This window comes from Rhineura floridana, chromosome 2 (assembly GCF_030035675.1).
Source record: "Rhineura floridana isolate rRhiFlo1 chromosome 2, rRhiFlo1.hap2, whole genome shotgun sequence".
Lineage (NCBI taxonomy): Eukaryota > Metazoa > Chordata > Lepidosauria > Squamata > Rhineuridae > Rhineura > Rhineura floridana.
In genome coordinates, this window is record NC_084481.1 from 158,207,335 (window position 1) to 158,232,206 (window position 24,872).

General features: G+C 39.3%; 2 protein-coding genes across 4 annotated transcripts in view; one reads left to right on the top strand and one right to left on the bottom strand.

Moving 5' to 3' along the window:
* The window catches only part of KBTBD4 (kelch repeat and BTB domain containing 4), a 21,131-nt gene extending 7,183 nt beyond the window's left edge, over positions 1 to 13,948 (bottom strand). Inside the window, exons 1-2 of one of the 2 annotated variants that reach the window (XM_061611019.1) lie at positions 13,645 to 13,948; positions 11,478 to 12,122 (exon numbers count right to left, since the gene is read on the bottom strand). In XM_061611019.1, the coding sequence (XP_061467003.1) occupies positions 11,478 to 12,093 (616 nt within the window). In that variant the 5' untranslated portion in view covers positions 12,094 to 12,122; positions 13,645 to 13,948. Of the gene's footprint in view, positions 1 to 11,477; positions 12,123 to 13,310; positions 13,589 to 13,644 lie in introns of those variants that run through there. The other variant, XM_061611020.1, reaches the window with a different exon arrangement.
* NDUFS3 (NADH:ubiquinone oxidoreductase core subunit S3) overlaps positions 13,877 to 24,872 on the top strand; it is a 17,848-nt gene continuing 6,852 nt past the window's right edge. Inside the window, exons 1-4 of one of the 2 annotated variants that reach the window (XM_061611023.1) lie at positions 13,877 to 14,026; positions 15,767 to 15,832; positions 16,907 to 17,004; positions 17,288 to 17,437. In XM_061611023.1, coding sequence (XP_061467007.1) covers positions 13,984 to 14,026; positions 15,767 to 15,832; positions 16,907 to 17,004; positions 17,288 to 17,437 — 357 coding nt within the window. In that variant the 5' untranslated portion in view covers positions 13,877 to 13,983. The other variant, XM_061611024.1, reaches the window with a different exon arrangement.

Genomic DNA, 24,872 nt, shown 5'->3' on the forward strand with positions numbered 1-24,872 from the left:
ATTCCTGTTCTACAGATGACCTCAGAAATGGCAAGAATATTTTCTGTCCAAGGCTACCCAGTTAGTTAATTGGTTATCTGAAAAATGTAACCCCAACATCATTCACAGGGCCAGACTACATTCTCTCTCTCCTCAGTTAAACATCAGCTAGCCCATCATTTTGTCTTGGTTAATCTTGGAGATGGTTTTATATTTCCTTGACATATGACTTACGAAGGACAACGTTTGAGAAGTGCTGCTGCAACAAACTTTAATGTTGCCATTTTATGAAATGCATCCACCAGAATATTCAGTATATTTTTGATGACAACACTGAGTACAAAAAAAAAATTAGTCATCCTTTCGGCGCCAAGTTAAAACCTTTCTCTTCTCCGAGGCATTTTAATTTTTTGTTTAATGATGGTAATGTTTGTAATTTGATCTTAGTTATGCCGTTTTTAGATTGTGAAATTTGATTTTAGATTGTGATGCTTTTGTATTTTCCTGTATTTTATTGTATTTATGTTCACCGCCCAGAGAGCTATTGCTAGTCGGGCGGTATATAAGTTTTAAAAATAAATAAATAAAAATATATTGCAAGCTGATGCACTGTTCAGGGATACTGCCCAATCCAATAAAGATACACTGCCTGATATAATAAAGCTCCCAGGTCCTCAGGACAGCAGACTTTTGCTTCTGTGGGAAAGCTTGTTGTTGGTTAATCCCATTACTAGTAATAAGATCAGTGGCTGTAGAAGCCAGGAGAAGTTAATAGGAATTTCAGTTCTAAAAATGGCTCAGTAGGCTCAACAAATCTTACTGTTTAGTATTAATGCTTGCCATTAAGATTGCTTTTTCTGCCCTGGGTTTCCTCTAGCTTTTGAGTTCTGCCACTGTTTGTTGCCTAAAGAGAAGCTCCGCACACATGTGCCACCCTGGGCTCCTTTGGATAGAAGGGTGGAATATAAATTGATTAAAGAAATATTGCAGACTAAGCAATTTATTGTTTCAGTGCAATTTTTAAAATACTTTGTAGGAAATCGTAACGGATCATTACCCTTGTTGTTGACTATTATTAACCTATTTAGAGTACACGGCTGTATTTAAGACTTGACCTAAAATTCACTCTTAAGTTTCTAGATCTATTTCCAGTCTAGTAAGTTATCCAGTCCCATCTAGGCTCCTCAGCACTTTGCCCCTCCACCCTAACAATTTGACCTAACAAATTGAAAGCTCCCAAGTAAAGTAAATGCAATAAGCTGCAGGAATAGCTATGCAGGAAGAATACAAGCAAAAAGGGGGGGGGGCTTTCCAGTGTATTGCAGTTTGTAATATGTGCTGTATGTCTCTTTGCCTGCTGGACAGAAGTAGTGGGTGTGTCCTTGATGCAATGAACTCCTGGCTCTCAGGGAACAGATTGGTTCCCTTGAGGCCAAAGTGCCTGACCTGGAGAAGGTGAGAAAGGAAGAGAGTTTGGTGGACAAGGGTTTGGGAATATGACAGCTGTGCTCCGTGCTCAGGATGCCAGCTCCCCTACTGTCATGGAGAAGGAGGATGTTACCCTGAAGTGACACATTCCTTGGGGGGAAAGCAGTTATCCTCTAATGATGAGGAGTGGAGGGTTCCTGATAGTGGGTAATTTGATCATTAGGAACATAGGTAGCTAGGTGTGTAGACAGCAGACTGAACTGCCTGCCTGGCATGAAGGTTGTGAATGTCACCCATTGCCTAGATAGCCTGGTAGATAGTGCTGGAGAAGTCTCAGTCATTGTGGTGCATGATGGCACCAATAACATGGTGAAACGTAGTCAGGAAATCAAGGAACCATCCAAAAGAGGAAATGTGTAGTAATAGGTGCCTTCAATTACCCTCACACCGACTGAGTACATGTGTGTGCCACTCACAACAAAAAGGTATAATTTCTAGATACCCTAATTGACTGCCACAGAAGAGATGCCCATGGAACAAACCATAAGGGCAGTGACCTGAACTTAATCTTAAATGGAGTCCTGCACATGGTATGGGATTTAAGTGTTGTTGAACTGATGGGGAACAGAGACCGTATTGCTATCAAATTCAGTATATACTGTATGTAAATGGACAATTGCCAAGGAAATCCACCACTGTCACATTTGACTTCTAAAGAGGAAACTTTCCAAAAATAGGGGGATTGGTAAAAAAGGAAGTTGAAAGGGTGAGTCAAAAGGTCAAATCTCTCCAAAGTCCTGGGGGAATTGTTTAAAATCACAATATTAGAATCTCAGCTAGAATGTATGCTGCTGATCAAGAAAGGCCCCAACAGAGCCAAGAGAGTTAACAGAGTCAACGAAGCTATTAGAGGCCAAATCTCTCCAAAGTCCTGGGGGAATTGTTTAAAATCACAATATTAGAATATCAGCTAGAATGTATGCTGCTGATCAAGAAAGGTCCCAACAGAGCCAAGAGAGTTAACAGAGTCAACGAAGCTATTAGAGGCCAGAAAACTTTTTTTAAGAAAATGGAAGCAGTCCAAAGAAGAACAAAAAGAAACAAAAACTTTGGCAAAAGAAATGCAAGCGGACAAAAAGAGATGCTAAACAGCAAACTGAGGGCACACTGCTGAAAACATAAAGACCAATAAGAAAATAACATTTAAATACATTAGAAAGCAGGACACTTTCTAGGGTGGTGGTTGGACCTAATGGAGGATAAGGAGATTGCAGAGCAACTGACTGAGTTCTTTGCATTTATGTTCCCATTAGAAGATACAGGGCAGATCCCTGTGCCTGCCCCCATGAGGAAAACTAACATTTGGAGTTTTTTAGTTTAGATAAAAGGTGAGTAAGAGGGGACATGAGAAGTGCATAAAATTATGCATAGTGTGAAGAAAGCGGATAGAGAACAGAACTTGGGGACATCCAATGAAGCTGAATGTTGGAAGTTTAAGGACAGACAAAATACTTCCTCACACAGCACACAGTTAAATTATGGAATTTGGTCCCACAAGAGGCAATACTGGCCACAATCTTGGGTGTCTTTAAAAGATAATTAGACAAATTCATGGAGGATGAGGCTATCAATGACTATTAGCCAAAATGGCTGTTCTACCACCACAGTTGGAGGCAGTATCCCTCTGAATAACAGTTGCTGGTAACTGCAGTCAGAGAGGGTGCTGTTGTGCTCAGGTTTTGCTTTCAGGCTTCCCATAGTTGGCCACTGTGAGAACAGGATGCTGAACTAGATGGGGCTTTGGCATCAGCCAGCAGACTCTTATGTTCTCTCCATGCTCTACAAGCCTCACCTGCAGCTACATCTTATCCCTCTACTTCCCGTTGCTACTATTCGCCCATGCTATTCATTTTGTAACCCAGCTGCACATGCCTTTAGTTCAGCAATGTCTTTCACTGGGCAGCATTCAGCCAAGTAAACTCAGAATGGTAAGGAAGGTTCCGTGGCAAGCGTCCCTAATGAGAAACGGAGTCCAGGATGGGTGGGAGTTTCTAAAAAAGGAAATTCTAAAGGCACAACTGCAAACAATTCCAACAAGGCAAAAGGGGGGAAGACAGCAGAAGAAGCCAATGTGGTTTCTCAAAAAGCTTAGAGATGACCTGAAAACAGAAAAGGACACATACTGGAAGAGGAAGGAAGGCCAGACCACAAAAGAAGAGTACAGACAGGTAGCATGAAATTGCAAGGATGGCATCAGGAAGGCTAAAGCTGAGAATGAGCTGAGGTGAATGAGAGATCCCAAAAGCAACAAAAAAAGCTTTTTTCAGGTACATCCATAGAAAAAGACAGAGAAAAGAAATGGTGGTACAGCTACTCAATGAGGATGACAAAATAATAACAGATGACAAAGAAAAGGCAGAAGTGCTCAATTCCTACTTTAGCTCAGTCTTCTCCCAAAAGAGGGTCTATGATCCTCCTGAGAAATGTGAAGTTTGAAGGGGCAGGATTGCAGCTTGAGACTGAAAGACAAATGGTCAAGGAATACCAAATCACTTCAAACAAGTTCAAATCTCCGAGGCCTGATGAACTGCATCCTAGAGTATTGTAGGAACTGGCTGAAGAACTCTCAAAACCACTGTCTATTATCTTTGTGAAATCATGGAAGATGGGTGACGTGCCGGATGACTGGAGGGGGGCTAATGTTGTCCCAATCTTCAAAAAGAGGAAAAAGGAGGAACCTGGGAACTACAGATCAGTTAGCCGAACATCAATCCCTAGGAAAATTCTGGAGCAGATTATAAAGTGGTCAATCTGTAAGCACCTTGAAAAGAATGCAGGGATTACTAGAAGCCAACATGGATTTATCAAGAACAAATCCTGCCAGACTAATCGTATCTCATTTTTTAATCAGGAAACCTCCCTTGCAGACTGTGGGAATGCTGTGGACATAATATATCTTGGCTTCAGCAAAGCTTTTGACAAAGTGCCCTATGATATTCTGATTAGCAAACTAGCTAAATGTGGGCTGGATGGAACAATTATCAGGTGGATCCACAGTTAGCTACAGAATCATATTCAAAAAGTGCTTATCAATGGTTCCTTCTCAAACTCGGGAGGTAACAAGCAGGGTACCGCAGGGCTCAGTCCTGGGCCCAATGCTCTTCAACAATTTTTATTAATGACTTGGATGAGGAGGTGCAGGGAATTCTTATCTTATCAAATGCTTATTTACAGATATAAAAATTGGGAGGGATAGCTAAAACCTTGGAAGACAGAAACAAAATTCAAAGGGATCTTGATAGTCTGAAGCATTGGGCTGAAAAAAAACCCAATGAAATTTAACAGGGGTAAGTGCAAATTTCTACACTTAGGCAAAAGAAACCAAATGTACAGTTATAAGATAGGGGAAACTTGGCTCAGCAATACTACATGGAGAAGGATCTTGGGATTGTTGTTGATTATGAGGTGAATATGAGCCAACACTGCGATGTGGCTGCAAAAAAGGCAAATGCTATTTTAGGCGGCATTAACAGAAGTATAGTTTCCAAATTGTGTGAAGTATTGGTTCCCCTCTACTCGGCATTTGTTAGGCCTCATCTTGAGTACTGCATTCAGTTCTGGACACCACACTTTAAGAAGGATGCAGTCAAACTGGAACAGTTTCAGAGGAGGACAATAACGATGATCAAGGGACTGAAAACAAAACCCTATGAGGAGAGACTGAAAGAACTGGGCATATTTAGCCTGGAGAAGAGAAGACTGAGGGGAGATATGATAGCACTGTTCAAGTACTGGAAAGGTTACCACACAGAGGAGGGCCAGGATCTCTTCTCAATCAACCTAGACTGCAGGTCACTGAATAATGGGCTCAAGTTACAGGAAGCCAGATTTTAACTGAACATCAGGAAAAAGCAGTACAACAATGGAACCAATTACCTAGGGAGATGGTGGGCTCTCCAACACCGGAGGCATTCAAGAGGCAGCTGGACAGCCATCTGTCGGGAATGCTTTGATTTGGATTCCTGCATTGAGCAGGGGGTTGGACTCAATGGCCTTATAGGCCCCTTCCAACTCTATGATTCTAAGTACATGTTCCACTAATATCTCCCTTTGAAATGTCAACTGTAAATGAAGGTTGAGCTGAAAGTTGTGAAGGCTGCCTTCCTATCATTATTCAGCTTATACAACAACTGTCTTCTTGAGTGCCTTGCTTCCTGGAAGAGTGCAATGAATGAATGAGAAGGAAGCATCCCACCTATAGTAAGAGTTTCATGCTCCCCAAGACTGGTAAGGAACAAAAGCTCCCTTCACAGCCATAGCTTTGTTATGGATGCTGCATGCAAACCTTGTCGCTTTAACCATGCACAACAGCTGTGTATGTGGCTCTGTTCCCTTCATTTGCAAGGTTTAACCCAGCACTAGTCCTAACATTAACTATTGTCCATATGAAACCCTGTATTAGTCTTAACACTAACTATTGGTGGATCTAGAGATTTCCCTATCAATGCTAGTTGTACCGGTGCTGCTGTCAACAAATTTCACATTTATTCGATACTATATTTGCTCACACAGAGTGTCTTGACACATAATTTAATTGTCTTTTTGCATGACCATCACAAACTGCATATAATACCCCCCAGCCAAACATAATATGTCAAGTTGGCTTCCTCTCTGCCCCTGACACATTTCTACAGGTCTGGCTAAATATATAGGGAAGCATCCAACCAACTCATTCTGTCAGCACACAGATTTCTGTTCCCACTCCTCACCCCCTAAATCTGTGGAGTTTTCCCCAACCCTCCAGAGCAGTTCTGGGAAAGGTTTGGGGTGCATTGGAGGAGGGAGGGAATTATGTTGTGAAAAAAGAAATCCTTGTGCTGAAGGAAGAAGTTAGTTGCGTAAAGCCCATAGACACTTTCTACAGAACAGTGTTGCAATACTGGAAATAAAGAGCAAACAAAAAGGTATACAGGCATACCCTGCTTCAATGTACGGACTGGGACCGGAGAGTGTACTTTAAGTGAAAATGTACTTAAAGTGAAGCAATTATCTTCACTTGTACTGCACGCAATCACCACTAGATGGCAGCGGCATCATGCCAATAAAGTGTCCATTGTTGCAAAGTGTGTGTACTTTAAGCGGGGTATGCCTGTACATCCTTACCACTTGAGTATTGGATGAACCAAAATGACAGTTATTTTTATAAAATTAAATTTGTAAAATTAATTACAATTTGGTAATAACAACAAACTATGGCCATACTACCCTGAACACGCCCAATCTCGGAAGCTAAGCAGAGTCAGGCCTGGTTAGTACTTGGATGGGAGACTGCCCGGGAATACCAGGTGCTGCGGGCTTAGAGGAAGGCAACGGCAAACCACCTCTGGATACCTCTTACTGTGAAAACCCTATCAATATATCCAAAAGATTCATAGGGTTGCCATAAGTTGTAATCGACTTGAAGGCATATAACAACAACAAAAAGACAATTGTGGTTAATTGCCAGGGTTGAACTATGTTAAACCCAAATTTGAAACATATTCCACTTACAAATTTGAGATTTAAAATGGACAGTATTACTGAAGAGTATGTGGGTACTGTAAAATCCACCTCCAAAAGGAGCTACAGAAAACACTGTTAAAGTGACATTTTACAGCTTCTCAGAGCAGACTCCTAGGTAACATGAATCAAGAAGAGGTAGGTGGTTAATGGTTGTTCCTTTCAACAATGAGCAAAATGGATTTCTGCAGATAATTTTGCATGTGTCATCTGATACTTTTAGACACGGCCTGCTAGAAAAAGAGTTCCTTTGAGAAAGAACTTGAGGGTCTTATGTTCTCCCTAACAGAAAGGCATAGTACCAACAAATAGAGTTGCCAGGTCTTGGTTTATTATTATTATTATTATTAACTTTTCTATCCTGCTGTTCCTCCTGTGGTTTCTGATGGTGGAAACATTGTCAGTAAAACACAGCAGTCTTGCCTTCCATATGTAGTGACTGTTCTTCACAGAAAGTCTTTTGTTCTGACATTCGTTGACACTGGCTGGGCTAGCTCCAAAGGTTGAACTAGCAGAAGTCAATGGATACAGCACAGCTAAGCCCCTCAGACAAATTAGCATCGGTTGTAAAATTCTTCAAGGCTAGAAAATAACGGCTGATCCACCATTTGAGGAACAATGAAGTCAAACGGGATTGCTTTTTTGTTTTTAAGGGAAACTTAATTTTGAAGGTAACTTTTTGTCACAACAATCTATTTGCTAAAATGACTTAACTGATTGTAGTTGAATTATACTAGAACGCTCGATCAGTTACTTCCCTCTTAACTGATGTACAACAGCTTTCATTTTAAACAGACTAAACCATATTATTCGGCAGTGATTGCTACCTCAAACATACCATGAATCAAAGCATCACAATTGACTTATTTTGTGTATGCAAATTTATCATTATTTGAATGAATGCAGAATACAAGATCTTGCTCACTTTGCAGCCTGCTAGAAGTACAAGCTCTTACATATTACCCCAGGGGTCCAATACCATAATTCCATCCTGTCAGTCCTAAGAAGACATAGTTTCTCAAAGAATCATGAATGCATTTGAGTGGGCAAAAATTTCATGTCTAAAGTTATTAAAGTTTGCTAGATGTGTTAAAGTCTAAATCTACCTCTATCTGAAAACCTAATCACCATTAATGGTGTCTCCAAACTGCTTTTAAAGAAGCTTAATTGTTCAAATCAGCTTACTATTAAAAATATGTAATCATTTTCTTTTGGTTTAAGTTTTTTGAGAATTTCTGGCAAAAAATCTCCACTAGGTGTCTCAGATGGCCACCCTAAGCTTATGCTTCAAGCCTACAATATGCTATTTATCTATTATTTACAATACTTCTGTGCTGGAACAATTGCACCAGGGCCCACACCAGCTGAAGGCCTAGTCTCTAGCCCTCTTAGAAGGAACATTATGAAGCACAATGTGCAGGCAACATTCTAAGCAATTTCTGTGAGATAAGCCACCCTGACTGCTCCCACCTTTCAGTGTTTTTAGCCAATGTGTGAAGTCAGAGCTGTGATTGATGAATTAGTTGTTCGGACATCAGACTATAGGAATCCTTAGGGTCCTAAAGTGCTGTTCTCCCCTCTCCTTAGTGCAGTTTTCTTTCCTATTTCTGTCTCATTTTCTCGTCCTTGGAATCTCTGTAGTTTACTCTTCTTTTCTTTGTAGAAAACAGGACGTATATTTCCTGTGGTGGGTTTGTCTCAGATCAGGTACTCCCTAAAACCTACTTTGCAAACTACTATTCAATATGTGTGGGTGTTACAGACCCCCTTTCAATGGCAATTGCAAAATACGAAGAAATTTGCAAAGGCTTAAGCATGTTTGCTGCACTACAGGAGCTGAAGGGCAGGCACTTATTAAGAACTATCAAGTACAATGGATTACCTTGCAGTACAATGGCATACATTTCTACTCAGAAGTAAGTCTCTTTGTGTTTCATGGTGCTTACTCCCAGATAAGTAGGTACAGGAGAGGAAGGGGCAGAGTGGTTCATGGTGAGGAGCTCAGTATCAGTGCAAAATAAACAGCACTTAGACAGCTCACTATGTTTAAAGTTATTTTATAAAATATTTTATATAATCAAATAATTTAAATACAAACTGCTAATAAAAAAAAATAGTCTATAACATTTAAAACTCCTGGTTTTGCCACTGAGACAGAATACTGAAAAGTAGGAGGTTTTTTTTAATGTGCAATTAGGAAAAATACTGACTGTATTCCTTACCTTGCTATTTTACCTGAAAAAAGTAAAACACTAAAAAAAATCAATGGTTTAAAAAATGAAAACAGATCACTCTGCATTCCCCAGTCTTTCACTCCCAGTGGCTACAGACCTAAGATAACTCCTCTTAGGAATCAATCCCCTTTGAACACTAACTTGGGAGTAAGTTCAGCTGAACACAAGTGGGACTTGCATATCCAATACACACAATTATCAGGCCAGATTGGGTGAAGTCTTTGAGATGTATTAATTTATTGGGGAGGCACACATGGCCCTTTACAGTACAAAGATGCATCATTCTATTTAAAGGAACTAACATTTGGTGCATATTATACAAGCACTAAATCCCTCTTTGCAGACATTTTATGATCCTCAAAATCTTGCCAACAGCCATGTGAGATAGGTTAAGCTAAAAGCTGGTGACTAGTCCAAGGCAGTAAGTGATCAAAAACAATAAGTTTAAAATGTAAAACTAGACATAGGATTTTCTTGTTTATCACTGATGGCAAAATGTTTTGTGTTGTGCAGTTTCACAACTCTCAGCAAATGTTCACATATGCGTGCTGCACATACTTTCTGTATTTTGTTGAACTCTGTAGTCTTTAAGATAGTGCAAGACTTTCTTGTACCTTATTTCACGTGCTTCCTTTTGGGAGAAGGGGGACCCTGTTTTGGGAACTGTACAAGGGTCCCAACCACCTTAATCTAGCCTTGCTTGGTACAGTATAAGATGGCTAATAATAAAAAACCATAAAATACCACAAAACCCAGCAAATATTTTACAACCAACAAAAATAACCGGACAGCAAATATAAAAAAATAAAAACAGCAGTATAAGTTATCAGACAGAAAGATTGTATATTAATTAGGGTAAAGCAAAGCAGAATACTGTAGTACAGACATTAAATGCCAAAAGCATTTTTAAACAGGAAGAGCTTTACACTGCAGTGGAAGGCCAAGGAGGGGGCAAAACAGACAACCCTGTCTCAGGGGGTTCCAAAGTTTGGGCCCTGCAACAGAAAAACAACAACAAACCTCTGCTTCGTTCCAACAAAATGGGAGCGGAACCAACAAGAGGTCTCTGTGGGGCATTTAAATGCATGGGCAGCTTAATACAGGGGAAAGATATCCTGTTGCTAAATTATATAGGCTTTTAAAGGCCATAACTAGCACTTTGAACTAGGCCCAGAAACAGAACCAGTATAGTAGTTTCAGCAAACATAAAATAAGAGAATGTCCCCTCATTGCTGAAATAACTATATTGGTTGTACTATACTATACTAAAAATTTTACTTATTCATTGAAGTAATTTATATACCGCTTAATCATTCACATTTCTAAGTGGTGTTGAAACCACTTGATGCCTGGCTCTACTTGTCAACTTGGCCACTCCACTTTGACCAAGTTGGAGTTTCCAGACACTTTTCAAGGGCAGCTCCACGTAGAGTGTGTTGCAATAGCCCAGTTATGATATATCTAGAGCATGCATCCCAATGGTTAGACCTGCCTTCTCTATGAACAGGTGTAGCTGGTGCATTAGCCTATGGTGGACAAAAGCACTCCTGACGACAGTTGTTACCTGAACATCCAGTGTCAATGACAAGTCTGAGAGGATCCCCAGTGTTTTCAAGGAGAATATTACAGGACAGGAATGGTATCCAACAAAGTAGATCCACTACTGCAAGATCTTTTGGCTGCGCAACAGAATGTCCCCTCACTGTTCTCTCCCCATGTACCCCTCCATTAAATCTGTTCCAGTTTTCCCCAACCCTCTGCAGACATGAGAAGGGTGTGGAGGGTGCATGGGGAGAGGAAGGGAAAGTTCTGTTGCCCAAGCAGAAATCCTTGCATTAGCTGATCTACTTCTATTCCATTTTGCTAGGTTGACTATTCTACTGATCAAAAGCACTTTCTTCTCTGGATGAAGCTGAAGCTTACTAACTGCTATCCAAAACTGCTAGTTTCTTTAGAATGTGATGAATAAGTAGAATGTCATCTGCATGCTGGCACCACCAAACTCCAAATCTCCATGACTACTCGTAACGATTTCATGTAGATGTTAAACATCATAAGTATACAAATGTTTTAAATAGATTACAACTTGGGGTGTGTGTCTGACAGATCCAACAGGAACATGTGCCTCATGTCTAATTAAAGCCATGTACCAGGGCAATCAAAGCTGTCTGACCCAAAACTAGGTCTAAAACTGGATTGATATGGGTCTAATCCATATCTTCCAGAAAGACCTTGGTGAAGCCACAACCGCTGGTCTCCATAGGTCATTCTACCTACCTGAGACAATATCTGTCAGAAGACGAAGAGGAAGGTGCAGGAACTCCTCTGTTTCTTGAAGCTGAGATAAGTATGACTTTGCACAGTGCTTGGCAGCCGTGTAGAGCTCCATATCACTGTGCTGATCAGCCAACCACAGAATCTGCAAACAGTTTTTCACTTGCACTGTTCGAGCCAAGAAACGGGAGCATTCTTCAAAGAGAGCAGTTAGTTGGTACATATCTGCCACCTCATAAGTCTCCTGCAAATCTTCTGCCCTCAACTTTACAGTTCCATAATAAATGTAGTCCACTAGGAGCTGAAAGACACTTTCACTAACATCTTGTAGTTCAATTACCCGGTTATGTGCCTCCTTTAGATTGGAAGTGAACATAGAACGAAAGAAACAGCTCTGAGCTGAAAGAACTAGCCGGTGCAATTGGAATTCTTTCCCTTCTACAGAGATGGTGACATCTGCAAAGAGCTCATCTTCTAGGCACAACTTCATAATCCCTTGGGCCACACGACATGAATGAGAACGGTCAGTGAAAGTGTAATTTACAAAGTAGTTCTCCTCAGTTAAGGAATTTCCAGTTTCCTCTGTTGAGGAACCTCCAGTCTCCTCCAATGAGTCCATGTTGTTGCTTAGATCTGGTCTCCAGTAATCTGAAATGCAACAGACATTGGAGATTCTTTTATTCCAGACTTGTGCTGTATAGTAACTCAGCTAAAGCACACAATTTTTAAAAAAAGGTATGCTACAAATCAGGAAGACACATGTGTCCTGTCATACAGAAACAGGAGCCAAAAGATTGTGTATAATAGTTACTTCCTCATGTGTGATATTATGCTCTAACCATTGTCTTGCATCCAGCAACCCCATCACAGAATCAATTCCTTTTGGCATAAGAACATAGGAAGCTGCCTTATACGAGTCAGACAGTTGGATCCATCTAGCTCAGCAATGTCCACAATGACTGACAGCAGCTCTCCAGGGTTTCAGACAGGAAGTGTCTCCCTCCCTGGAGATAACAGGAGACTGAACTTGAGACTTTGTGCATACAAGGCAGATGAGCTACAGCCCTTTCCCTTGATATACTGTACCATATTTACAAGAACTCAACAGTTAGGCCAGTCCTTAAATTGTGTATGATAAACCAATTGCAAGACTTTGCAGAGTATGAAGAACATACTAGAAATACATTCCAGTATGAATCAATGGAACTTGGCTAGCCTGAAGAGGAAAATTATTGTATTGTTTTGAAGAACATAAATGCATTTATTTTATGGATTTCCAGTGCATACTCTATCCTCAAAATTCTATGTCAAGATATCTACTACATCAACAGAGCACCACAAAAAGTTACTTCACATACTATCACCACAATCTAATACAGAGTTAGGCATGCTTAAGGTTTTCACCAGAGCATCAAAGCTCCAAAGCCTTAATTTGTATTCTGCTTAAATATAAGGTGGGCACACTTCAACCACAACACATGAAGGGAGACAAATCTGCATTTTGAAAGGCATATAGAAGTTGTACAACCGCACCAGGGAGATTGTGATTGGTTGAGGGTGACTGCCCTTACATACATCATCTTTTAAAACACACGTTTGGCTCTTATAGTGCATGAAGCGGCCCTAAAGAGGGGAATGAGAGACAGACGGGAAGGGCATCGCAGAACATTGGGCAGATCAACAAGACAGCACAATCCTAGGTACAGCTACTCAAAAGCGGGATTTATCGAGTTCAATGGGTTACAGCTGCGTTACAGCTGCCAGGGTTCAGGAGTATTTCAGGGAAGGCATCTAGAAACACAGAACTCCGAGAGGGTCTCTCGATACTTTTCTTGCCTTCATTGAGCGGCCGAGCCCAGGTTCATGTTAAGACAACAGGGCAAAAAGAACTTGGACCATCATCCAGACCGGTTAAGAGCCGACGAGATCAACGGGCTTTTACTAAAAGGAAGCTTAATCCCTCACAGGACCGGGCTGCAAACACGTCTGCCCTCCAGCCGGGCCCTGGAGCGCCTCGTTTGAAGGCGGCTTCGGCGCCGCCCACTCCCGGCGTCGGCCAGAGCTGTCCCTCCCACTGGCAGATGACTAACGAACCTTCCCGCCCCCGCAACGGGCAGGGACGAGCCCAGGAAAAAGAAACGTCCAGGCCTCAACGGGCAGCAGCTCTTACTTTAGGCTCCTCCCTTCATTCCGCCGGATCGGAACTCCACACCGGGAATGGCTCAAGAGAACACCAGGAGAGGCTGCACTTGCCGACTCCAGACTGAGCGCTCCCGGAAGCTGGCACGGCCCATCATACGAACTGCGCACGCACTCCTCATTTCCGGATCATTTTGTTCCTCGCGCGCGCGGATTGGTTTTTCTTGGTAGAAGCTTGTAGGGGCGGGTTGCGATGGGTCCGTTACGTCAGGCCAATAGGGAAAGGGCTCAGTGGCGCGCATGCGCCTTACGAGTCCGGCGGGTGTCCTTGTGAATCTCTGGCTCTGGCTTGGGATCCCGGACAGGCAGGATGTTGGCGGCTACTTTAAGGCTGGGTCGGGCTGGGCTGAGAGGTGAGCCTGCAAACTGGCTGTCTCTGTTGTACGTAGTAGGCGAGATTACTTCGGTCAGGTGGCTCTGTCTGCTACTGGTGAGGGGGTCACTGATTGTCTCCAGAGGACATATCCTATCTTCTTTCTCTTAAGGGATTCTGGGAGTTGTAGTTCTGTGAAGTAGGGGTCGGGTTCTGTAATGCTATTCTCAGTGCTGTCGCAAAAACACCGTTCCCAGAATTCTTTGCTGGGAGCCCTTATAGTTAGCGATATACAAGTTTCCATATGGCCTTGTTCCGTTTGGAGCTGTTAACCTCCTTTGTTCTAGGATTCCCAGCCCTCTGTCCCCCCCCCTTCCATTTACTCAGTGAATTTCTGTTTTAGTGGATCGCAAATAAACGGACAAGTCACAAAACAGCCACACGGGGTCATACTGGCTCCTACATAAATAACTGATAATGAAGTTGATTTATGCTTTTTTGAAACGGTGTAGCTTCTGTTCAGCGTTGGTTCAGAATGTCGTCTTCAGTGTTCTCTGCAAACATAAGATCATAAAGAGAATCCCGCTGGATCAGGCCGAAGTCCCATCTAGTATGCATTCTGTTCTCACATTGGTTTCCATGTCCATGGGAAGCCTGCAGGCAAGACCTGAGTGCAACAGCACTCCCCCTATTTGCGATTCCCAGTAACTGGTATTCGGAGACATACTGTTTCTGACACTGCAGGTAGGACAAAACAGCTGCTGCACATTTTTTTAAAAAAAGTCTATGTAAGAGATATTCATGTGAAAATGTGAAATCCACATTACATATTGTTATCTGCTACCAGGTTCAAGGTCCTTGTATTAATTTACCAAGCCTTGACTAACTTAGGTCCAGAGTATTTTAGGGGCCTCCTGAACCCTTGTATCCCAACTCTGTCACTGAGATCATCTACAGGAGTGGCTTCCCCGAGTTGGCAAGGCTCATTTAACATCGACACAAAATCAAGCCTTCAGTGACATTTGCCTGGTTCTCTGGAATGCTCTGCCAAAAGAGTTTCAGCAGGTGCCTTCTGTTTTAACTTTTAAGTGCCTGCTGAAAGTCTTTCTGTTCCACTAGGCTTATGCAAGCAATTAAGAACATGCTTTTTTCTTAACAATTGACCATTGTTTTTATTGCATTTTTAATGTTTTTTATTCTATGGTTGTTGTTGTGTTAAACACGTTGTAAACCGCTTTGATGTTTTTAACAAAATAGGGGTATACAATATTTCTATAAATAAATAAATTACAGTCTATACACAGGTTTTTAAACAATTTCCACATGAATATACCTTATGCGTAGGGGCTTGTAACAAGCTAAGCAGACCTCAGTTATAGCAGACATTTTGAAGTAGTCTTTTGAGGTTTTCAGTGTTGATGTGTCCTGTGAGTAGCTTCCTGCTGAGTGGTTTCTGAAGATAATCTGTTTCAGGCTACCACCCTAGACTAGATTATTTTGACTGCAGTCCTGCTCACAATTAGTCTGCTTAATTACCATTAACATTTTGTTTATAACTTGCTTACATAAAATTATATATTGATGCTATATCTTGATTTTTTTTATAAAAATCAAGATATAGCATCAATATATAGCATCAATATATATACACATGTATATACACCTATGTATGTACATGTACATATACATACACATACCAACCTTTCTCCCAGTAGGAGCCCAGGGTGACATGGCTGTAAGATGCAGGCAATTTAACCAATTTTCCCTGCTCTCTTTATAGCTACTGGGCGACCTGCAATGTGGTTGCAAGCTCGGTTTGAAGGGAATACTACTGCTGAAACTCGGCGTAAGTCTCATTTGTTTAGTGTATGACCAGCTCCTCATTTACATTATAATAAGTAAAACTAGAGATGTGAAGGCCTGGAAGAATCTGGAAAAAATCAGGGGGGAAACTGCCACCCACCCCTTTTGAAAAGATTTCTGTTTTTTCCTGGGCCTTCACATCTCTAAGTACAGCTTTGTTATGTCAAAATTATGTACCATCTAGTCCAGATTCTTGACTGTCAATTGATAGAGTTTGATGTTAGAAAGGAGATGTGCAAAGTAGTTAATCTCATTAACTCTTAAGCTCCTAACGTTAGAGGCTCCCTGATTTTTTGAGACTATACTCATCTGTTTTGTTGACAATGAATGTTTACCAGGCATTATGTTGCTTGTCAGGCATGTGTTAATTTATTGTAGAGTTTGAAAACTTATGTTTTCTATAGTGCTGGTTTGACACTCCCCTCAAAAAACCTGAAAAGCAGAAAAAGTAATGGTACAATAGATATACATGATGTAACCATATCTTCAGTTATTTTGATATGTCTTTTGAATACGACTAATAAATATTTTTAGGATTAGGCTATTTGGAAATGAGTCCCACTGAGGATGAAGGCAGGTGACTTGTACCAAATGGTACATTACCTTTGTGGGCTTACAACAATGTGAAAAGCTGGTTGTCTGTGGCAACTCTCTGTTCAGTGAAGATAATTTTACTGGCTCCCTGGATTTCTGATCAGGTACATATTTTTGGTAAAATTCTGCTCACATGTGGGGAGATAGCTGAGTTGCTCCCCATGTGATTGCATGTTTATCATGGTAAGTCACCACAGTCATCTACGCTTACCCTGACTTAAACTCTGCAATGTGGTTTAGACGTTCCCTGAATGCATTGCGATCTCTTTCCATTACAATCCCATTTGTGCCTTCTTGGAGTTTATAGATGTGCTAAGATTGTGTCTTACCAGGGTGTTAGTGGTCCTGGTCATGTTTACCTGTTCACATCACTGTGGTGGCAGTTGGAATAACACTGAGCTTGCTTTGGCTGCAGGCTGATACTGTTCTTTTTCTAATTTGCCACTATGAACTTTCTTTTCAGCCACTGTTAGACCAAAGGATGAAGTGACACAGAAGCACCTGTCTGCCTTTGGAGAATATGTGGCTGAAATTCTGCCCAAGTACGTTCAACAAGTCCAGGTGGGTTCCACCAATTGTATCAGTCCGTCTGGAAACTGTAATAGGAGATATCAAGGCTTTTTTGGAGGGTAATGTGTGCTACAAGAAGCTGGAAAGATACAAGGCTGTTCCTTGGTCTGCTGTTAATGCAGCTCGAGGTTTACTTGCCTGAACCAGTTACAGTCTTTAATTACACTTATTTGAAAGTTGTTCTATCAGTTTTAGTGATGTTTATGTTCAAGGCAGTGTGCTGATTTTGATGAATTTGATCCATTCAACATTTTACTGTTTATCTGTCTAACAGGTGACATGTTTCAATGAGCTAGAAATCTTAATTCACCCTGATGGGATCATTCCAGTTTTGACCTTTCTGAAAGATCACACAAACGCCCAGTTCAAGTCCTTAGCTGATCTGACAGTAGTTGATGTTCCATCTCGGCAGTATCGCTTTGAGGTAGGAGCTGCTCTTCAAGATATGTTTCAAAGAAGTTTTTAGATGCCTTTGACACAGTCTTCAAAAAAACATGGCTACACAAGAATGTGAGGATATCCTCCTAGTTTTTTCCCATGCCCCCCGCCCCATTTTGTTGCCTGCCTTGGCTTTATGCTCACGGACTACACTCTCTTAGCTTTTGTCCTGCTGTTATTTATTTATTTTTATGAAATTGTTGATCCAGAAATGGTCATCGTACTTACCCTTGTGTGCAGTGTGATATTGGTGACATTTGTTTTGCTTAAATAGTTAAAAAATAATAAATTGGTCATCAAGAGTTGTCTTGGGAAGCACCTTCCCTTTTTTCAAAAGGTGTTATAAGGTGATACTTCTAAATATACCTGGAAAGACATTTGTTTGACAGAATACAATCTATAATTTCCTTATTTGACCTTCCTAGCTGCAGTTGACAGCCCTATGCAGTCCAACTGAATTATATCTCATTTTCTCTTGGCCTTGACCATATTAAAATACTCACACATATATAACATCTTAATAGGGCAACATAATTATACCAATTCATATTCTTCTCGAGCTTAGTTTAATTTATATTTAATCACTGTAATACAATTGCATACTGGACTAAAAGTTTGTTTAATTTATTTGGTATCACACTTAATCTACTGTGTTGTGGGTTTGTGGTAGTTTTGTTTACAGTGCTATAGGCTTTCACAGATGGGCTCTTAACAAATTTGTAATTCTGGGGATGAAGCAAAGAGAGACCTCATTATGCATAAGTGGCTGTTTCTTTAAGACCTTTTGTTGTAAATATTTATGTTGATAGATTTGGAAATCATTATTTCACTATTAAAAAACTTTTTACAATTGTTTTCCCTTTACAAGGGACTGTAATATGATCATACTGGAAATTTTGGACAGTGTCTAACAGCGCAAGGATTTCTCCTTGCTCAGTGGAACTCTCCAGTCACACATGTACGCCCTCTATATCTGTCGTGGGGGTTCCCTCAATCCTCTAGAGTAGTTTTGAAGAGGGTGCAAGGGAGAGGAGGGGGGGAAATTCCATTGTGCAAGTAGAAATCCTTGCACTGAAGGAACTAATTAGTTGTATGCTATTAGGGATGGAAAGATCTGTCCATCTCGGTTCGCTCTGTTTCTCATTTTTCCAGTCTTAAACTCCGTTGTTTCTTGTTGTTAATTTCACTTGTTGGTCGCCTTATACTGAGCAGTCTCTAGGTGATTAAAAACAGTTTTCCATATTTTTGCAGCAGTGAAAATTCTCCAGCATTTTAGTGCGAATTTCTTCTAATAAACACATTTTTGTAAGTGGTTCTTTTTTTTTTTTTTTTTTCAATAATTTTTATTCAGATTTTCATAAAACATACAAGACAAAATCATAAAACATTCAAAGACAAAAAACAAAATCAAAAATAGTTAAACAAAAAGAAAAAAAGAAAAAAAAAAACAAAAATAAAAAATAAAGAGTAAAATATTGACTTCCCATTTGTCAAAGATCAAATCAGTTATAAGTCTATAATATATAACAATCCTGTCTCTTAAGTCATATTATAAAATCACTTTCCTCCAGTAGTTATCTTACTTAATCATCAAATCTCATAAACATTACTTTATTCTTTCCACAAAAAGTCAAAGAGAGGTTTCAATTCTTTAAGAAATATATCTATCAATTTTTTTTTCCAGATAAGCATATCGATTAATCCATCTCATTACTAATTATGATAATCTTATTGTCATAACCATAGTCAAAATAAACATTTCAATTAATCCATCACATCAGAATCTGTTAGGTTCAATAATTTCAGTAGCCATTGTTCTATTATCTCTATTAGTTCCATTTTCCATCTTCCATCTTCAGTAGTCTTGTTAAGTCCAGTAATTTCAATATCCAATCTTCCATTATCAGTATTCCATAATAATCTTGCTGTCAAAGCCATAGTCATATAGTAAGAGTCTGATGGGGATTACCTCTATCCCAAATATTTTCTTGCCATCCATTCTGAATAGGTTGCTGAAATACTGCTGTAAAATCATATCTCTGTTCTTTTTTTCAAAATACACTGGGTCATCTCTTAAAAGTTTTTCCATTGTCACATGGCTGCAGTTAATTCCATAGATTTTCTCTATATTGGGCTCCATCACATCATTCCAGTCCAGAAGATTATCCATGCCATTGATAACTTTATCTCTAGAATCTTCATTCATTTCTTCAGAGATAACATTGAGTTCCAAACAATAGATTTTATTTCTAAAGTCCATAGACTCCAAATCTTGTTCCTGTTCCACGTTGGTTCCAATCTCCGGGATCTCCTCTCTCACAGGGACCCCTATTCCAGTCTCCAGGGTCACCTCTCTCACAGGGACCCCTGTTCCAATCTCCGGGGTCTCCTCTCTCACAGGGACCCCTTCCAGGGTCACCTCTCTCACAGGGACCCTTATATCTTTAATCTCCTGCTTCATTTTACTCAATTCAATTTTCATTATCTCAATCTCATCCATTATTTTCTGAAACATAGTTATTTCCAGATTTTCAGCCACTTTCTTAATTGCCATTTTAAAAGAAAAATATAGGAAAACCACTTCTTATTTCAGCAACAATTGGGTTAATACTCCAAACTTGGTGACATCACAGTATAAACAGAGCAGACAGCCTTATCTCTCCAATAGTTAAGTAAACAAAATGCAGTTCCCAGGATCGAAACAATTAATGGCAATCGTCAAGAAACAGATTCGTCAAAATAAAATAGACCAAAAAGAGAGTAGTCTCAAAACAGTATAATATTTTTCAAAATAAAAATCTGGAATAGAAATCCCTCTTCTGTGTATATCTTTAGAATGCAAATCCAGGACAGCTTTTTGCAACAAAAACAGAGATAAGCTATTAATTAGTGCGTAGCAGAGAGAAGTTATGGCTCCCCAGTGAGATGTCAAAAACTGATCAATCTGGCAAATCTCTTTTAAACAGCAACAATTTAAGTCAAGTAAAAGAAAAATATAGAAAGAAGGGTGCTTGCCTGTTAGTGCGTTCTCTCTTAGAAGATAAGGTGAACGTTCGCTTTATCAGATAGAGCTTGCTGTTAAAAATCCGTCCCACCTTCGTCGGCTGGACCTCGTCCCATAAATTAATGAGATCTGGTCGTCCCAACAAAAATAGGCTTTGAGGTTTTTGTAAGTGGTTCTGACTAATATACATGTTTTTGCAAGCAGTTTTTCATTATATAATGCATTTTGTACGTTATTTTCATCCATATATTCATTTTTATGCACACTTTCCCCTAACATACACATTTATAAACATTGGTTGACAAACAGCATTGCAAAATTTGAATAAGTGCAAAATTCAAAGAATGGCTGTGTTTTGGTTCTCATATTGTTTTGGAAAATTTGAATTTATAAATTTGGCTTGAAATGTGAACTGAATCAAATTTCTCACCTATCCCTAATACCTATATTAACAATTTCTCCTTCCCCCCCCCAATGTGAGCATTTGAGAAACTATCCCACTACATGCTTTTTACCTTTTCCAAGAGGCAATATAACAAGACTGTGCCTACTAGCTCCTGACTTTGATTTGGACAACTCTACTTAACTGCCTTGCTCATTATTTTACTCTGCTGATTTATCACCATATGAAAAGCTGAGAGAGAGAGACATGAGATAAGACGTCTCTGCGTTCCACTACTGAAGAGAAAATTAATAAGAAATAGTATATAACAGCAACTGAACTAAAAAGCTAACACCTTATCAATATTTTATAACTTTTAAATCATTTTAAATCGTTTTAAATGCTGACTCTGTATCCGGGAGAGTAATTATGGTTCTAACTAGACGAAAATGCAAAGAGCTAGGTATTCCTTTAAATGAAGAAGATATACAAGAAACCTCTAAGGAAAAACAAACTAAAATCACTTCTTATTACCAACCGAAAACGAATGTAATAACGATAAATGACAAACTAGATCTGAAAGAAAACTTGTCCTTTGAAAATTTATTAATGGAATGGGATATAGGCAAAATACCATCATGGCTGCCAAGCAATGAAGAAAAAAACAGCATTTTAAATCTAGCGCAAGAAATGGAGGAGGCAGAAAATGTCGGAATTACCCATGATTTATTACCATGTATAAATCAATTTGGAACATCATTACGTGACGAAGAGGACTCAGTGCCTCCATTGGAGTCTTCAGACTCCTACGAGGATTTTAAAATCAACTCCCAATCCTTCATCTCGATTGCAGGAAAAGAAAATGAACATGAACAAATCAAAATACAAACAATTCCAATTAATGATGATTGGTGTCAAATGGTGTCTCAATCACTCATGCAAATTGCTAAATTTGTGGCAGAAGCAAACTCACTCTTAACAACATTAACAGAGCTAACAGTAAAACGGGTAATACAGACTGACTCAGACACCAAAAATAAAAACGCAGCAACGCAGACTTCCCATTCTGACCAAAGGATAGATCATCTTCCTTTGAAGAAAAAAGAAATAAGCTCTAAACCTCCAATGCAAACTGTGGAAAAAATCTAAAAACATTAAATCTATTAGGAGTCATCGTAAATGCCACTTGAAATTTGAAAAACTTTTTAAATTACTTGACACAGAAAAAGCCTCGCCAAAGAAAAAAAAGAAGAAAAAACAAAAGAAGGCGAAGAAAAAGAGCACCGAATTAAAGGGCATAGTGCCACCTAGTGAAGAAAAATCGCAATTAACCTTAGAATAGGATACACAAAGACTATCAAGCTCAGAAAGTATCCAGGTGAACTCGAACTTTAATCTGCATGAACAAGCTCCTAAGAAACATTTAATAATAAACTCAGACAATGAATTCTCTTTTTATTCAATTCAAAATCACAGAGATTGGAATTTAATCCTAAACGAAAATCAATTGGCTCTAATAAATTATCCAAAACCAGTGGGATATTTAACACAAAATGAAAGAAAGAGACATCTGACTAATATTGTTAACAAAGTATCCCCAGGATTGGTCCAGACAAAAGACATCATAAACATCAAATATTTATTTTACAACTATATTAGCGCCAGAGCTATCGTTACATTTGCATTGAAAGAGAAACTATCTCTTTTCCAGCACAAAAGAGAATTATTGGTAACTCAAAATATTTATACTGCCAGAATTTTTGACAACCAAGTCCCTCCTAAAAGTCTTATGTCTCGTCACTTTATCTCTGAGAGAATTCTAACCCAACATGAAGTGGATGCACGAGAGTCAGATATACTCAACCAATCTATAATAGAAATAAAAAGTATGGAGGCCACTAAATTTCTACCTGAAGAAATATCTTTACTGGAGACCTTTACAACTCTATCTTCGGAAGCAAGGTCAGAAATCAGATTTAAACTTGAAAATCTGCTAACTACAGTAAAAGAAATGGATTGTGAGCATGAAATAGGGAACATTAACATCTCTGTAGCAACAGAAAAAATAACCCAAGGGGCTTCGGAATTATCTAAGACCAACCGAGATAATAAAATTGAGAAAGAATACCAACATATCCCGTCAGATGCCTTGGAAAGAGAGAGACGTTTGTCAAATTTAAATACCAATTGACGTAATAACAATTTAAAACTCCCTTCCTTAAAGATACTATCGTGGAACATTGCTGGTTGGTTTAATAAAGACAAAGATCCATCTTTTAAGAATTTTTTGGAGCAATATGATATCTTGCTCTTGCAAGAAACATGGGCAACAACATTAATGAGTTTTGATGGATATTCAGCCTACCAACTAAAAGCCATATCCAGCCTTAGGGGGGGACGTCCAAAAGGAGGTCTGTGTATATTTGTTTCGACAAAAATTAATGTTTCTGTTATTAATTGTGAACCCCTATTGGATCTAGCTAATGCAGTACTTATAAAATTATCACGCCAGATGTTATTATTATTTAATGTTTATTCTCCACCAAGTAAAGAGATAAAATCGAGCGCTACTAAAACTGCTCAGCTTGAAAGTTATATAACAAAATTAACATTATGCTATCCAGCTGCCCTTTTATTATTTATTTGTTTATTTTATTTAATTTCTATACCGCCCAAAGCCAAAAGGCTCTCTGGGCGGTGTACATAAGAGTAAAACAGCAACATAAAATACAAAAACTTAGAAATAAATAGCAAACTCAACAGAACAAATAATTAAATAGCATTAAAATACAATAAAATACAATTAAAGTGTAGTTAAAACAAGCAAAGACTCACATACATACACACACCAATCTCATTCACACCACACAGCATACATCCGGCGACAATGTCCCACGCCGAAGACTCTCCTCGCGCAGTGCAGCGGCAACGATGAAATAGGCTGGGACCTGGTCCTGCAGGGCGTGGCAGCTGTTAATAGCAGCAGTCCAGCAGGAAGGGTGGTGGTGGTGACAGCCAGGGGAAGCAGCACAGCAGCAGCAGATGACGAGGGGCTCTCCCTCCCTGGCAGCGCAATGTTCCTCTTCCTGCAGGCAGAAGGTCTAATACTAATAGCTGGAGATTTCAATGCCAGACTGGGTCCATCTGATGAAGCTTTGTTTAGCAAATATAAAATGATAGTCCCCTCATTGGATGGCTCAATTTCTATACCTATCAGACATGCAAAAGATAATAGATCTAATTATGCAGGCCTCACTTTAATGCAAATGATTTTTCAATTGAACTTAATTCTTTTAAATGGTCGTACTAGTGGAGACCTAGAAGGTGAATTTACGTACTTATCATCTAGAGGTGCATCCACAATTGATCTTTGTATAGTATCTCAAGAACTCTACCATTTAATAGAGAGATTCATAATAATCGATAGGCCTGAGAGCGATCATTCGCCTGTCAATATAACTCTAAAATGTAAAGAAGCCCAAATCTATTCTGATTTGCAATCATTCTCGATCATTGATTGTGAAATTCGTCCAAACAGACTCAAGTGGATCCCGAAACTAGAAAAAGAAATTTCAGATAGGTTGAATCACGTAGATAATTTGGCCCCAAAAGATCTTATACTTCTTAACAATCAACAGACTGATCCCTATAATCTAGTTCAACAGATATTAAAGGATCTTCAACAGATTTTTCAGCCAAATATAAAAAATAACTTAAAGAATTGGAAGCTAAATTCCAAACCATGGTTTGATCATGAGTGTGTGTTAAAAAACACACATCTAATTGCCACTTTTAAAGCATATAAGTCTATAAGATCACAAGAACTGCTGAACATATACTGTGAAACCAGAAGCCAATATAAGCAACTTATAAATAGGAAAAAGAAACTAGGTTTGATAGAAATTTGGAATAATTTAAATAATGCTGCCAACTTAAAAAATTCTTCTTTATTTTGGAAACTAATAACAAATAATTGGCAAAAAACTTTTACAAACTTAGAATGCTATATTCCTTCACAAACATGGGAATCTTATT